A 17,501-nucleotide genomic window follows, 5' to 3' on the forward strand; every position below is an offset into this window, starting at 1 on the left:
AAAGAGAGGTGAATTCTCATCCTCCATGGTGGGAAGTAAACAGATAATACCTAAAATTGAAAACTTAATACATAGGATTCAAATAGGCTTTTTTTTTTTTTTTTAAGAAATACAGAAGTAGGGGTACCTGGCTGGCTCAGTCGGTGGAATGTGTGACTCTTGATCTTGGGATTGGGAGTTCAAGCCCCACAATGGATGTAGAGAGAACGTAAAAACAAAATCTTAGGGCCGCCTGGGTGGCTCAGTGGGTTAAAGCCTCTGCTTTCAGCTCGAGTGGTGATCCCAGGGTCCTGGGATTGCGCCTGCGTCAGGCTCTCTGCTCAGCGGAGAGCCTGCTTCCCTTCCTCTCCCTGCCTGCCTCTGCCTACTTGTGATCTCTGTCTGTCAAATAAATAAATAAATAAATAATCTTTTTTTTTTTAAATCTTAAAAAATAAATAAAATAAAATAAAATCTTTTTAAAAAGAAATATGGAATCACTAGTAATAACATCAAATAAAAAAACTACTGAAAGTTGTTGCTTCTTGAGAGGAAAAAGGCTGTATAGTTGAAGAAGGCTGCAGTTTTTCTAAACAAATCCTATCCAATGTTTAACTTTTAGGAGCATATTTTTTATTTAATATAAAAATTAAGAAAAAACAAGGTAGATTGTTTTGTAGTGTCACAGAAAGAGGTCTCTGAGGTAGAAATTTAAAAGCCAAGTTGAGGAAAAAACAAAACAAACAAACAAAATAAAACCAAGTTGAAGAATAACAACACAGTTCTGGGACACCCAAGTGGCTCATTTGTTAAGCATCTGCCTTCGGCTCAGGTCATGATCCCAGGGTCCTGGGATTTGAGTCCTGCATCAGGCTCCCTGCTTGTTGGAAAGACTGCTTCTTCCTCTCCCACTTCCCCTGCTTGTGTTCCCTCTCTTGCTGTCTCTCTCTCTCTCTGTGTCAAATAAGTAAATAAAATCTAAAAACAACAACAAAAACAAAAACACAGTTCTATTTTAAAAATTACATACGTATAAGGACACCTGATTGGCTCAGTTGGTAGAGCATATGACTCTTGGTCTCAGGGTTGTGAGTTCAAGCCAGATGCTGGGCATGGAGCCTACTTAAAAAAATTGAATTAAATTAAATTAAAATAACATGTATAGGGGTGCCTGGGTGGCTCAGTCAGTTAAGCTTCTGCTTTTGGCTCAGGTCATGAACCCAGGGACCTGGGCTCGAGCCCCACACTGGGTTCCCTGCTCAACAGGGATTTTGTTTCTCTCTCTGCCCCTCACCTGGCTCATGTTCTCTCTCTCTCTCTCTCTCTCAAATAAATAAATTATATATATATATAATATATATATATATATATTATATATATGTATATATATATTTGAAATGAAGTCTACTGACTCTTAAAAAAAAAAAAGAGGGGATCCTGGATGGCTTAGTGGGTTAAGCCTCTGCCTTCTGCTCAGGTCATGATCTCAGGGTCCTCGGATTGAGTCCCGCATCCGGCTCTCTCTGCTCAGCGGAGAGCCTGCTTCCCCCTCTCTCTCTGCCTGCCTCTTTGCCTACTTGTGATCTCTCTCTGTAAAATAAGTGAATAAAATCTTTAAAAAAAAAAAAAGAAGAAGAAGAAGAAGTTTTATATGCCCCCCCATTGCCAATCAATGGGCTGGCTGGCTGATTACCCAATTAGGCAGGTGCTCATACAGGCTGGAATTGCAATTAGTGAAGCTTCCATCAGAGCCAACAAGGAGCCTGTTGTACCATCTACTGCCACCAGATGGCAGCTCTCTATCAGAAGTCCCATTTCTATGGATGCCCACCCCCCCGCCGCCTCGTTACTTATTTCCAGCTTCAACAGAGTACTTTATCTCATTGTATTGTTATAAATTTACATTTCTCTTTCAGACCAGACTGAGAGCTTGTCCAGGATAAATATATCAACTAAGGATAATTCATATTAGACTCGTAAGTGTTGAGTACTGGCCTGAAACAGTAGATAAATATTTTTAGAATGGATAAATGGAGAGATGGATGAATATTTCTCTGAAAACTAATAAATCCCACAATCATCTCCATACTTTCTTCCCCAGTGATCAATCGAGAAACATTAATTGGGAATTTCTGTGTCCTATCCAGGGCCTAGAGATGGGAGTTTAGAACAGTGAGAGAATAGAAAACAGAATGAAGGGGTTTTAACCATCTGAAATCTCTCCTCAGAGGAGCCCCTCCAACTCCAAACCTTCCTAGGCTAGTAGAGAAGATGTAGCTTCTGCTATCTGGGCACTTCAATCCAGTGGGAGAAAGATGCCGCTTTCCTATGAGAGGTCCCCCTGTGGCTGGGATTGAGAGGGCCTACCCCTAAGGAGCTTCCAGAATAATGAAGCATCTTCAAACATGAAACAGATCTAGTCATGGCTTGCAGATTCATCCCCTGTAATGTACGCCAGCCCTCCCACCCACGTGTTTAACAGACAACCAACTGTTCCCATTTTCCACACAGGAGGTCCTCTTTTTTTCTTCCACCTGCCACTCTGGATCTGAAAGGGAGATCTTAAAGTATTCTCCTCTTCCTTCCTTGGACATATTGTTGAGGAGTTTTTGCAAGTCACTGAAGCTAAACTGGGGGGGCTAAAGGGAGGACCAGGACCTCAAGCATCCGTGGCATTTGGACAAGGAGTCAAGGGTCCCCAGGGGGCAGGAAAAGACCAGTTTCCAAGGTGAAGGGGTGGAGACCAGAGATTGAAAAAAACACTGAGATTTGCTCAGTGTTACATTTTAGAAGAATATGCATGGGGCTCATTCTCCCAGCCTACCCCCCACCCTTACCCCCCACCCTCCACCCTGCCCCATGCCCCCTTATCTAATTAGCAGAGAAGTGTAAAAAGTCAGAAATCCTATCTCTTTCTCTTCCGGAATTTTCAGCTACCTCTACCTTCTCTCCACCCTCTCACTCCACTGCCCCCACCCCAACCTGCCCTACAGTCTAAGAAGTGCTAGTAGTGTCAGAGCCTGGGACGAAGCCTGGGAAAAGATATATAGGGGAACCAGGGATTTGGGATTTTAGTGAGAGTGCACATGAGGAAAGAAATATTGGCGAAGGATGCACACCATCATCATTGTAGGGTGACCAACCACCTGCTTTGCCCAGCACTGTCCTGGTTCAAGCACTGGAAGCCCTACTTCATGGGAAATCCCTCAATCCAGAGCAAACCTGGATGGCAGGATCCAATTTTTCTTGGCCTCAACTTGATGTGTGACCCTGAGTATGTCCCTTGTCTCTGGGCCTCATGTATCTTATAAAACAGGACCCTCTAGCTCAGACACTCTTGGTCCCATGAATGGCCTCTAGATTTTCTGAAGCTGGGCACAAGGGTGACTCCAGTTTATTCCTCATTGATCATAGTCTTCAGCTTCCCCTAGGACTCTTGAAACCTCAACATCCCTGAACAATAAATGTAGAAGGGGTCTCCAGGATTATCTGATCCTACCTCCTTTCTAGCTCTATGAATACCTTTCCAGAGGTACATGCATTTATTCATTGTATTCTACTTTCTGCCCTATGTTAGTTAAATATATACCTTAGCCTCTAATTACTAGATACCAAGCCCCTTGAGGGCAGGTAGCAAGACTATGGCTCAGCAAGGGTTAAAGCCTTGCCTATAACTGGAATTGATGAACAGTAGGGTTCAATTCCACATAGAAATCTTTTGCACTGTATCTCCCAGGAGCCTGCAGGGAAGACACAGGGCTCCAACCGTATGCTGGGGGACAGTCCATCCCAGCTCAAAAAGCTGATAGGCAAGTTTTCAGGAATCTTGCACACCAGTTGTTAAACAAGTCATTACTAAAAATTAAATTACATAGGGTCTCCTGGCTGGCTCATTTGGTAAAGCATGTGACTCTTGATCTTAGCATCATGAGTGAAGCCGCATGTTGGGGGTAGAGATTACTTAAAAATAAAATCTTTTTAAAAATTAAATTATATAACCAATTAAATTATATTAAAAACAAAGGTAACAAGTACTCAAATTCATCTTTCCTAATTGTTTTCTCACATTTTATTATCTATACTCTGTAAGTTATTTACATCTATTATATCCATATGGTAGAATAGTATATAATGATGTGGTAATGTTCATTTCTTCCCAAGTCTACATTGGTAGTTTGAAAAAGGCCATGGTGGGATTATTTATACCATGGCAATCAGCAAACACTCCCAATCATGGCTCCTGTCACTCCAGAGCTTATTGTTAAATACCTATTTGCCAGCACACTCCCTGTTCAGAGACAGCATTGCCTTGTGATACGTGCACTTTACCTCCCTGTCATTGTCTGCTCTGGTCTTCAGATACAGATTTCTCTCCCTGGAAAAGAAAAACCAAGAGTTGGACCACACCCTTAATAACTTAAGAGATAAGGGTGCATGGCCAGCTTAGTGTGTAGAGCACACAGCTCTTAATCTCAAAGTTGTGAGTTCAAGCTCCATGTTGGGGGTGGCACCTTTTTAAAAAAGGAGGAGAGCATCTGAGTGGCTCAGTCAGTTAAGCATTTGACTCTTGATTTCCACTCAGGTCATGATCTCAGGGTTGTGAGATCAAGCTCTTCATATCCAGCTCTTCACTGGGCGTGGAGCCTGCTTAGGATTCTCCCTCTGTGTTTGTCCCTCCCCTCTTCTCTGAAAAAAAAAATTAATAAGATAATGGAGCTGGGATTAAGGAAATGAAGGCACAATGACTGCAAATGATTTGTAGACTCCAACGTGAACTGCCTATCTCTGTTCGTCTCTCCTTTCAGGGGAAATTCTGTCCACATGAAGGACTTTAATCAGTCTAGCACAGGGGTCTTATGTAGACATAGCCCCAAAGCACTCTGAAGAAAGCACTGGTGGTCTTCTGGGTACCTATCTTCCAGGTCTATCCTGACAGGCAACTAAAGGATTCAAAGATTAAAAAGATTCCATTCAAACAGCTGGTGAAAACAAGACTTACCCACTTCAGTCTATAATTACCTCAGGGATTAGTAAATTCTATAAACCCTGAAAGTAGGTTTACAGCATGTAGAATACTGGGAAAGTCTCTAGAGGTCATTCAATGTTCAACATTGCCCCCATTCCTTCATTTTACAGATGAAAAAACTGAGTCCATGCGGTAGTAAATAGCTTACCCAAGGTCACACAACAAATTAGTGGCCAAAGCCCAGACCTCCTAATACCCGGGAGTAAAGTCCATTCTTCAACATCCTAAATTCTTTTTTTTTTTAGATTTTTTTTTTAATTTATTTACTTGACAGAGAGAGATCACAAGTAGGCAGAGAGGCAGGCAGAGAGCGAGGGAGTAGCAGGCTCCCCACTGGGAAGAGAGCCCAGTGCAGGGCTCGATTCCAGGACCCTGTGATCATGACCTGAGCTGAAGGCAGAGGCTTTAACTCACTGAGCCACACAGGCGCCCCCTAAATTCTTTTTAAAAGATTCTACCTACTTATCCGACACAGAGAAAGAGAGCACAAGCAAGGGGAGCAGCAGAAGGGAGAAGCAGGCTCTCTGCTGAACAGGGAGCCTAATGCAGGGCTCCATCCCAGGACCCTGACCTAAGCTGAACACAGCTGCTTAACCGACTAAGTCACCCAGGCACCCCATCCTAAATTGTTTTTACAGAAATTATGAGAACTTTGTAGAATCTGAGCAGAAGCATATACAAAGTTTGCACATAAAAAGCCTACTACCTTTCCCTCTTCTTCCTAGGGAAAAAAAGAATATTTTTGTAGAGTACCAACTTAAATGCCAGGTGCAATGGGGGACATAGGATAGTAGGACCCAGTTGCTCATACACAGGAAGTGAATGTTGGGTCATTCCTAAAACTCTTTCAAGGGGCACAGGGAGACTACCTCAGAGCTAATGCTAACCCTGTTCTGACCAAACAGTAAGTGGCATGGAAATCAACCCTGCCGTCTTAAGAAGGAAAAGTTAAACATTAGATTCTTGATTGGGGAAAATAGGAAACAAACTCAGTGGGCTTTTCCTAAGTGACTCAAGTCTCAGATAGTTCTTTTCCCCAACGAGAGAAGCCCATAAGCAAACAAGGGAAGGCAGCTTCTCAGGGGGCGGAAAGGCAGAGCTGTAGTCCATTAAAGACATTTTGCATTTGTGACATTCACACCAATCCTCTTAGAAAAATGAAACAAAAAATATACACAAAGTAGGAGCCCCCTGGAACACCTGGATGGCTCAGTCTGTTAAGCATCTGCCTTTGGCTCAGATCATGACCCCAGGAGCCTGGCATCGAGTCCCTATCAGGCTCCCTGCTCATTGAGGACACTGCCTCTCCCTCTGCCTGCTGCTCCCTCTACTTGAGCTCTCTTTGACAAAAATAAATAAATAAAATCTTAAAAACAAAAACACAAGCAACAACAACAACAAAAACAAAATAGCAGTCCAATGTCGTATTATTAGATCCAGCATATCTAAAATTACTACATCAAGGTGCCTGGGTGGCTTAGTTGATTAAATGTCCAACTCTTGATCTTGGCTCAGGTCTTGAACTCAGGATTGTGAGTTCAAGTCCTGTGTTGAGCTCCATGCTGGGTGTGGAGCCCACTTAAATAAATAAATAAATAAATAAATAAATAAATAAATAAATAGCATTTTTAAAATTAATAAAATAAATAAATGAAATTTCTACATCAAGTTGTTATAAATATTTCTAAACACTTGCACTTCGGTACTTAGGTAACAATTAACAGCTTATAGACCGACACCAATCCTGGTCCAAGCTTGAGTGCACTGCTCTAATAAGTAAAAAAGCCTGAGGACTCCTTGGTCCCTGGAACTCCTTCAGTGGGGCATGTCTGAGCTTCCTTTCTCACCCAAATCAGGCCCTGGGGAGCTGGGATGTGATCTGGACATCCATAGTCACAGACTAATGAGTCAGGATGGTGAATCCCTGTTTGTACTTTCCTCTGAGTCTCTCTGGGCTGCCTTCCCCTGCCCAGGAAAAGAGCTCCACCAACCAAGGAAGATCTCTACCCCTTCACTGCAGTCCCAAGAAACTTACCTGAATGGTGTCTCGGGTCCCTACTAGGGGTCACAATTTCTTTTATTCATTTGTTTGTTCATCCAGACATCTTTTTCAAGCACTTAAGTGAACCTAAAACAAGATTCCTGGGGTACCTGTCTGGCTCAGTTGGTAGAACATGAGACTCTTGATCTTGGGATCACAAGTTTGAGCCCCAAGCTGGGTGCAGAGATTACTTTAAAAATAATAGTAATAACAAAAAAAAAAAAATGAAAAATAAAGATTCCTGCCTAAGGAGCTGATGTCCTGGCAACAAAACAGGATCAGAAAGGCATTAGCTTTTTCAAATACAGCCCTGGGTGGCCCAAAGGTTGATTCTCACATATGAAATGAAGACTGACTATGAATGAAGGAAATTTACCAGAACTTACTTTGCTAGAACATGGTAGAAGGGCCTATTACAGAGAGGACCTCTGAAGTGTTTCTGTCCCACAGTCCCATGATTTCATGACTTTACAGTCACAAAGGAAGAAGGTGGGAAAGATGTATTCACTTATTTTGGTAAAATGAGTAGCCGAGTGCCCCAAATAGGGTTCCCCTATAATTACTAACACCTTGGGGAAGAAGGCAGTACAGAGAGTGAGGTCTCAGTGACAGATGAGGACACTGTAGCTCTGAGGAATTGTTGACCTACCCTCAGTGTTGGGAACCTCATCTGCTCCAGGCTACAAGATTCTGAGAAATGAGCCATGGAGCTGGAAGAGACAAGTCTGATTTATAGAGGAAAGAAACCTCAGAGGTAGGGAAAGGCTTCAGCCCCTCTGTCAGCCTGGGAGGGAAGAAGGGCTGGTGGGGCGGGGTGAGGCGGGGCTTTCCTTGGAGGCTTTGGGCTGAGTCCTTCCTTCCTGGTCCCCCATTGGATCAGGGCCTCCTGCAGCCCTGCCAGTAAGGGACAAATGAGAAGAGCTGTTGATTTTTCCCCCTTGGCCATTCAGAATTTCCCCCACATAAATACTGAGAAGGATCCTGCCTTCTCCTCACTTCTCTGGAGTTGGCCCTGGGCTGGACCTGGTCCCCTGGGAGTGATCAAGGCCATGGGAGACCTGTTTATGCTCAGGGTAGCTGTGGGCATATGCTATGCCACCTTCAGTGCCTCTGCCTGGTAAGTCCTTCCCCTGTGCCACCTTCCCCACTCCCCACTGAGGAAACCCCCATTATCTCATCCCCATTCACCACTGCCTCACTTTTTCTCTTTTTGATAGGTCAGTGAACAATTTCCTGATAACAGGTCCCAAGGTAGGATGGTCTCTGGCTCCTGTTTTTACCCATCCAGGTTCCTAAGGGAACTCTTTTGGGGAAAGAAAAGAGGGGAGGAGAGACAGGGCCAGAAGTCCCCCACCCAGAGGAACCCATAATTGTTCCTTCCTGGAAAGCTAATCCATTTGAGTCCTGCCTATTCCCCCGAACCCCAGAAGAACTGAGCAGAGCCAGGGCTGACCTTCACAGCCCTTTTCCCTTTGCCAGGCCTACCTGACCTACACGACCAGCGTGGCCCTGGGTGCCCAGAGTGGCATTGAGGAGTGTAAGTTCCAATTTGCTTGGGAACGGTGGAACTGCCCAGAAAATGCTCTCCAACTCTCCACTCACAACAGGCTGAGAAGTGGTAAGTTTGCACACCTGCACAAAGGGGTATTATGTGTATGGAGGTGAGCTTACAGTATGTGTATGTGTTATATGTATGACATCTCTATGCGCAGTGAAATGAAAAAGGTATCAGTGATTTGCTCATCTGCCACTTCCTTACTGTGAAACCCTGAGAGTGAGTTATATTCTCTCTCAACCCCAGTTTTGTCATGGGGTCAATAAGGCCAGCTATGTTTAGTACACCAGGTGTACTGTAAGAGTCGAATGAGGTGAAAAACAACACTATTTCCATATAAATGTAATTATTCCTCTATTTTTTAAATGTAGGCCTGTATTTGTGTGTTTGTATACACCTACCTTGCACTGAGTTGCATGAAATAAAAACAAGTAAAGGGCTTTGTGTTTGCAGCCCCTAAGGAGTTTCCCAACTGCCCAGCTGTCATAAAATCCCAACAACAGAGAAGCTGAAAGATCACACTGAGCTGTGTCGTGTGTGGTGTGTGTGTGTGTGTGTGTGTGTGTGCACCTTGCAGCTCTTTATAACTGTATGTAGTAGTACACATAAAGGTCGTTTATATACAAACAATAGAGAGTTTCCTGAGAAGAGGTAGGGGGAAGAGAGTAAAGAAGATGTGGATGAAAAGAAGCGTCTTCCCATGGGGTATGCAGACAGAATGGGAAGTGTGTGGAAATGAAATGAGACGATGTTTTTTAAAAACTTTAGTAAGACACAAGTTCAGTAAATGGTAGTCACGATCATTATGATTATTACATAGTTCCTGATTCATGTCAGAAGGAAGAAAAGGCCCTTCTCTCTTTCCTAAGCCAGCTCCACGGCCCTGAGACCCCATTGCCCAAGGGCACAGAAGCAGTGGCTAATGAACAGAAGGCCAGGCAGGATTTCATGAGAGCAGGGTCTTGGTCCCAATACAAATGGTGAAGAGAGTGCCCTTGGTCCCATCACTGTCTGTGTGGATTTTACCATCCCCATCCCCATGGGGATAGTCATGTCTGCCTGAAAGACATAAGGATGTTAGAAAGACATACACTGTTCTCTCAAGGAGAAGAGCCTCCTCTTAAACCCAAAGGGTCAGGGACCAAGGGAGAGAAACAATTACTTTTCCACAGCCTCTCCTTTGGGTCATCAGGGTCCAAGTTTTCAGTCCCCTCTTTCTCTCCAAAGCCACCAGGGAGACTTCTTTCATTCATGCCATCAGCTCTGCGGGAGTCATGTACACCATCACCAAGAACTGTAGCATGGGCGATTTTGAAAACTGTGGCTGCGATGAGTCGAAAAATGGAAAAACGGGTAAGTTGTACTCTCTGATGTGGGTAGGAAGAAGTGAGGGAGGCAGAGCTACATGCAGGCTAAGATCTTCCAGGAAAAGGCTAAGGGACACATAGGTCCCTCAAAGCCCTAGATGCTGGCAGCAACTTCTTGGTGGGAGCTCCTGGACCTATACACTTCCAAGAGATGAACTGGGTCCATGAATCTAGGATCACCAAGTAACACTGAGCTCTAAAGCCAACAAGACCTCTAGGAATGAGAAGACCAGAGAGCTTAAAGCTAATCCTCATATTTCAGGCTGAGAACCATAATCCATAATCCAGAGCTACTCAGTTATTTGTAGACCATCTAGGAGACTCAGATTTGTCATCAAAGAGGGAGGAGATGGCTCTAACAAGACTACTGTAGGGTAATGATGCAGAATTCCAGAATGTTTGAGCTACAATGAACTTCTAAGAACATCTAGGCCAGGCTCAGTATGCCTACATTTACTGAGGCTGTAGAGACTAATTGCCTGGAGATGGAAAATATCTGAATGGTGGGCAGTTGTCTTTGTGAAAAGGACCTCACCCATCCACTCTGAGCACCTCTACTTTCTGGTCTCACCTACAGCTTTAGAGGCTTCTAGAGCTCTTGGGGGATGGTTTAGCTATGTTAGCCAAAGTAACCTTGACTCCTCCTGAAACTTAGCAGGGAAATATGTGTAGAACTTATTCTTTCCTTACGTGCAGGAGGTCATGGCTGGATCTGGGGAGGCTGCAGCGACAATGTGGAATTTGGGGAAAGGATCTCCAAACTCTTTGTGGACAGCTTGGAAAAGGGAAAGGACGCTAGAGCCTTGATGAATCTTCACAACAACAGGGCAGGCAGACTGGTAGGTATAGGAGTCCGTGAGTGAACTATCAGGGTCAGTACTGGCAAGAACCTCACATGTGAACACTTACAACTTATAGCTTACCAAAAGCTGTCTCATACCCATGTGTCATCCTTACACCACCTATCAGGACTGGGATGGCTATCCCCTTCTCTGGATGACAAAGGCAGTTCAGGCTGAGCCAAGTGGCTTGGCCAAGGCAACAGAACTAAAAAGCATCAGAACCAGGCCATAAATTCAGATTTTCTACTTTAATCTTATCACTAATCATTGTGGTCTAGCCCCTTCCACAGGCAAGTTTCTGAGAACCCAGAACAATACAGTACACCAAAGCCTTGCTCTCATGACTTAAAACTTTAACCACTTCAGTTGTGTATTCTAGGAAATTAATGGGGAGGTGGTTATCATCCAACCTGTATCCTAAGATCTGTCTGGACTTCAAGGGATTGGGACTGATCAAGGCTTCTCTGGCGGGTCTATTCTCCCCCAAGACTTCTGGAGTATTCTGAACTCAAATCTGGAAGCAAGTTAGAATTAAAGCTTAGAGCATAAAAATTTCCCTTTGAGCCTATATCTGGATGACCTGGACCAGAGCAAGGGGAAGAGGTTTTCAAGGCAATTACACACATGAGTAATTGCTTTGGGGGTAGGGGTTCAGACTGCATGAGCTCCCTTCCCTCTGGGAGAGGACAAATCCAAACCCTCACCAGCCCCTACCTTGAAGACAATAATAGTGCCAAAAATCATATTTTCTTAATTTCCACAGTACTCTTGATCGTTCTTATTCCAGTGGGAGAGAGAAACAAGCTACAGAAGTGATGGAGTTGGGCCTAGAGCTTAGGTTTCCTGATCCTGTAACTCCCTCAATATTTGCCCAATTTTCCCAAAGAATACCCAAGGGCGCTTTAAAATTACCCTAACCAACGCCTTTACACCCCCCGAACACTCCAACTGAGAAGATCTGAAGTGGGGCCCAGAAATAGTGTTTTTCACAGGCCTCCCTGGGAATTCTGATGCTCCTCCAAAGTTAAGCAGCACAGCTCTAAAATATCCCATTTAATTGCTAGCCTTCCATCTTCCTTACCCAGAGTCCTCCTCTCTCTCTTTCTCTCTGAAGGCAGTGCGAGCCATCATGAGAAGGACTTGCAAATGTCATGGCATCTCTGGGAGCTGCAGCATCCAGACCTGCTGGCTGCAGCTGGCTGACTTCCGGGAGATGGGGGACTACCTGAAGGCCAAGTATGACCAGGCCCTGAAAATTGAGATGGATAAGCGGCAGCTGAGGGCTGGCAACAGCGCTGAGGGCCGCTGGGCACCCGCTGAGGCCTTCCTTCCCAGTGCAGAGGCAGAGCTGATCTTTCTAGAGGAGTCGCCAGATTACTGCACCCGCAATTCCAGCCTGGGCGTCTCTGGCACAGAAGGTCGGGAGTGTCTGCAGAACGGCCGCAACGCATCCCGGTGGGAGCAGCGCAGCTGTGGACGCTTGTGTACCGAGTGCGGTCTACAGGTGGAAGAGAGAAGAACTGAGGCCATCAGCAGCTGTAACTGCAAATTCCAGTGGTGCTGTACAGTCAGGTGTGACCAGTGCAGGCGTGTGGTGAATAGGTACTACTGCTCCAGCTCCCCAGGCCGCGCGTGGTCCGGACGCAAGGCCAGCGCCTGACAGCACCCACACAGATTCCCTCACTCGGTGGCATGTTGCTTTCTCAGAGAGAGTGAATTCGAGAACAACTGGAAAATCACAGGGTTGATCTGTAGTGCCCTTCAGACCTGCAATTCCAGGGAAATGGAGGCCCAGGTATAACCTGCCCAGCGCATTCTGGGCAGAGTTGAGTTTGGAGCCTCGCCTTCTACTGTGGGCAGACCCCATCTCCTCCCTCCTGCAAGTTATTTCCCGGTCTTTGCACCTGTCCTTCTGCAGCTTGCTAGAGGGGAGTTTGGTTTGGGGGGATCTTATCCAGAGGGATCCTCAAAGTACTTGTCACTGTAAGTTTCAGAGGGAATGGAAGCAAAAAACTATGAGTTCTGTCTGGACTTCTGAAGGAGCAACCTGATGCTAGCTAGCTGCAGAAAGACCAGCTACATATTCACACAGATAAGTGGGGCAGAGACCATAGACATCCCTAGTGGGAGGTTTTTTAGGGTATTGGGCTTTTCATCTGAGTATGCACTTTTTAAAAGTTCTCGGGGTGCCTGACTGGCTCAGTTGGTAGAGCATGTGACTCTTGTTCTTGGGGTTGTGAGTTCAAGCCCCACATTGGGCACAGAACTTACTTAAAAAAAAAAAAATCTCCCCACAAAACTCTGGGGAAACCAGGGCCCAACATAAGCTGAGGATTTTCCCAGACAGAAACCGCGTTCGTAACCATGGAAAAAGAATGGTCATAGTAAGTGGGCAGATGATCCCTGCGGATCTAGACTTATCTAGATAAGTCCCTCCACCACCCTGCCCAAAGACTGGATTTTTTCCCCAAAGAGCTGTCAAATGACTCTGTTTTGTTATTTTCCCAGATTGGGAACTCAACTTCATTTTGCAATAAATGCTAGGATATATATCCATCCATCTGAGACCTTTTATTTCTCTCTTTGGAAACCTTAGTTTAAGAAAGGGAATGGGAGGGACGCCCGAGTGGCTCAGTGGGTTAAGCCACTGCCTTCGGCTCAGGTCATGATCCTAGGGTCCTGGGATCGAGTGCTACATAGGACTGTTTCTCTCTCTGCCTCTGCCTGCCACTCTGCCTGCTTGTGCATGCTCTCTCTCTGAAAAATAAATAAAATCTAAAAAAAAAAAAAAAAAAGAATGGGAAACCCTGCTTGTATATTCCAAATATACACAAGGCTAAGGGGAAAACTGGAAGTATCCAACCCCCTTGGATATGTGTTTGAGAGATAATATAATTGAGAACCAAGAACTGGGCCAATAGGAAAACAATCCAGACTCCCAGATTTAAAAGGTGGTATTTTAATGCAACCTAAGAAACTTGAGGGACAAGGAAGCCCTTTGAACTTGAATCATATTAAAGTGTGTTTGCTCTCTTAACTTGGGCTTCCTGGGGTGTCTGTATGCCTCCGGGAGGACCTGGGCAAGAGACTAGGAAAGTTGTGGATTCTACCTTCCTCATTTGCAATTCTACATCTTCCACTGGCAATCTTGGGGCGGGGAGCCCCTAGGGGCTCAACAACTGGTCTCCTAAATTTTGAGCATCCCAGCCTTGGGAATCTCCCCTCTGGGCAAAAGCCAAGCACCCCTGCAGGGATGAGGTATTTCAGATATGTTGAATAAACAAGTAAAATAACTGATCACCAAGAGTGTGGAAACACCCTCAGCCTAACATTTTAAATTAGAAAACAATTTAAAGGGGCGCCTGGGTGGCTCAGTCGTTACGCCTCTGCCTTTGGTTTGGGTCATGATCCCAGGGTCCTGGGATCTGGGATCTAGCCCCGTGTCGTGCTCCCTGCTCTACGGGAGGCCTGCTTCTCCCTCTCCCTCTCCCACTTCTCCTGCTTGTGTTCCCTCTCTCACTGTCTCTCTGTCAAATAAATAAATAAAATCTTTAAAAAATTTAAAAAAAATTTTGAATGTTCAACAGTAGGGCAAACTAGTTAAATCATGGCCCCACAATGGAATATCAACCATTAAAATAATATTCTGGAAAAACACTTAGCAACATGAAAAACATACATGATCTATTAAGTGAAAAAAGTTAATTACAAAACAGCATGTTCAGGATAACCCAGTTTTGTTTTTTAAAACAGGAAAATACTGGGGGACCTGGCTGGGTCAGTTAAGTCATGCCATTCTTGATCTCAAGGTCATGAGCTCAAGCCCCACAGTGGGCATAGAGCTTACTTAAGAAAATATGAAAACATTTGCTATCATGTAATAGCAAATAGAGTAATTTGTTTTCCTTTTTGTGTTTTTCTGCATTTTTACATTTCTCTACAATAAACAAATATTTTTCTTATCAAAAAGAATGAGATACTGGGGTACCTGGCGGGCTCAGTCAGTAGAGCACGTAACTCTTGATCTCAGGGTTGTGAGTTTGAACCCCTTTAAAAACAAATAAATAGGGGACCCTAGATAGCTCAGTCATTAAGCGTCTGCCCTGGGCTCAGGTCATGATCCTGGGGTCCTGGGATCAAGCCCTGCGTCACAGCGTGATCCCTGCTCAGTGGGAAGTTTCCTTCTCCCTCTGCCTCTGCCCCCTCCGCTCCCCTCCCTCTCTCAAATGGATAAATAAAATATTTTTTTTTAAAGATTTTATTTATTTCTTTGACAGAGAGAGATCACAAGTAGGCAGAGAGGCAGGCAGAGAGAGAGGAAGGGAAGCAGGCTCCCTACTGAGCAGAGAGCCTGATGCGGGACTCGATCCCAGGACCCTGAGATCATGACCTGAGCCGAAGGCAGCGGCTTAACCCACTGAGCCACCCAGGCGCCCCTAAATAAAATATTTTTAAAAAATAAATATTAAAGGGGCATCTGGGTGGCTCAGTAGGTTAAAGCCTCTGCCTTCACCTCATGTCATGATCCAGGGTCTTGGGATCAAGCTCCGCAACAGGCTCTCTGCTCATCAGGGAGCCTGCTTCCTCCTCTCTCTGCCTGCCTCTCTGCCTACTTGTCATCTCTGTCTGTCAAAGAAATAAATAAAATCTAATAAATAAATAAATAAATGTTAAAAAATACTTGTCATTAAATAATTTTAGAAAAAATAATTAGTTATTTTTTTTAAGTGCCAACAGGAAATAACCCCTCTTTTTTTTTTTTTAGTGAAAAGGAAGGTGAGATATTCACTAAAGAAGATGGCATCTCCAGAGAAAACATAAGCAATTACCTTGAAAGCTCCCTGAGGTCTCTGTTCTTTCTGGTGCATTTACTACTCCCACAGATGCCAGAGACAAGGAGAAATTCATTAAAGTGCAGCCTATGTCAAGGAAATAGAAGATTTATTCTACCTTTCTCCTAAGCTTACAGAAAGACACCACAGTTAGTTAGTGACAAAGGAAGTGTCTGTGTGCAGTAGTAGTGGAAAGGGGAACGAGGCACTACCTAAGCACAAGAATTATGGTGAAGAAATAGGCAACATAAAGAAAAGATTATTAACCTGGGGCTCAAAGAGAAACAAAAATTGTAATTCTGTGGACTTGAGGTCAATCCTCCAGTTCACAAAGATGCCAAAGCGCCCATCAAGAAACCTGAAGTTGTGACACTGTGCTAGGGAAATGAACAAAGTAGATTTTCTCCCTTCATTCCTAACCGAATCTCCAACCAAAGGACCCAGGTACTTGACCCTTTGACGTTCCCACTGCAACAGCCCCCAGACCTTGCCGACATTCCCAAATAATCCTAGGGTGGGATTTTCAGAAACAAAACTATCCCGACTGTCCTGTCCAAACGTGATGATTCAAGAAGAGAATGACTTATGTCTTCTGTGGGTTTATATCTGAGGTTTTCAAAGAATGAAACCCAGAGCAATTGGGAATTCCATGGAAAGAATTTTTACTTCCCCAAAAAGCTCGTAGTCCCACTCCTTCCAACTCTCTTCCATCCTCATTCATCTTACCCTCATGGCAATCAATCACATCAACCAATCTTCCTACATATACCCTCAGCCAGAAGCTAAAGGAATTCGGATTTCTCTACATCCATCACCTTCCTGTCAGGGATTCATTCCAACGCATTGCAGTGTTATTCAGATTCACTAGTTACAACCCTACCCTCCTTCCCTTTTGGCTCATCCTTAACAAACTGGCTATCATTAAGGTGACAGAACAGTAAAACTCCTATATTCAATAGGTTCAGGGCCCAAGACTGGCGTATTGGCCCACAATCTATGGTGGATCCTGAAAACCTGTTGAAAAAAAGAATCAACTCAATGAGAGAAACCTGTCCATAAGCCTATCCGTGTGTTTCAAATGCAGGCACCACTTCACATGGCCTGGAGAATAGAAGCCTGTGTTTTCTCAGTCTATTTTAAAAGGAAAATACGCTTCTGCTTGCCAGACCCCTCCAAAGCTTCTTCTCCTCTCCTCCCATCTCCTTTTCCTCCCTCACCTCCTCCTGCTCTTCCTCCTCCTCCTTCCCATCTGACCTTTGTCATGCGTAGAATTAGGGACTCCCAAGAAAACTGTGAGGTCTGTTCCTATAGCTCCTATGGGCCCTTGCCAATCTCCTCAGGGTTTGCCAGTGGGCGGTTGTAACAGCAAGGGTGAAAGGGAAGTAATGAAGCACCTACTAAGGGTCAAATGTTAAGATATATTATATGCTTCAATCCTGGGAACAAGCCAATTAAAGCATTACAATTATTCCCCTCTTATTACTGAGGAAACTGTGGCTCAGATAAGTTAAGCACCCAACCTAAAATTAAACACAAGGAGGTAGATTTTAATTCCGGGCCCCTATCACCCAAATCTATACTCTTTCTTGACATCACTCAGGCTCTGGGAGCCCCGGGAATCTCGGGTGACATTCCTAACTGTCATGACAGCTTTGCAGAATGACTACCATTCATATGCAGTGAAAGGTGTCCTCTTCCTCTCTCTTGTGCAAGCAGGAGCGTTAAATTCTCAGCCCTTCTCTAGAATGGAGAAACCTAACTTTTGACTTGCAAAGGCCTTCCTTAGAATGATAAAGCAAGATAGCCTGACTCCTGCAGACCTGGGAGGGCAGAATCCTGGTTCGCTAGGTGGTACTCAA

General features: G+C 44.5%; 1 protein-coding gene across 1 annotated transcript; it reads left to right on the forward strand.

Moving 5' to 3' along the window:
- Positions 1–8,095: 8,095 nt before the first annotated feature.
- WNT8A (Wnt family member 8A) lies at positions 8,096–12,470 on the forward strand. Its single transcript, XM_032837717.1, has 6 exons — positions 8,096–8,163; positions 8,264–8,297; positions 8,526–8,664; positions 9,829–9,954; positions 10,665–10,807; positions 11,925–12,470. The coding sequence occupies exons 1-6, from the start codon at positions 8,096–8,098 to the stop codon at positions 12,468–12,470; spliced, it is 1,056 nt and encodes a 351-aa protein (XP_032693608.1).
- Positions 12,471–17,501: the final 5,031 nt, after the last annotated feature.

Source organism: Lontra canadensis, unplaced genomic scaffold (genome assembly GCF_010015895.1).
Source record: "Lontra canadensis isolate GAN:19392208 unplaced genomic scaffold, GSC_riverotter_1.0 scaffold99, whole genome shotgun sequence".
In the NCBI taxonomy this organism is placed as follows: Eukaryota; Metazoa; Chordata; class Mammalia; order Carnivora; family Mustelidae; genus Lontra; species Lontra canadensis.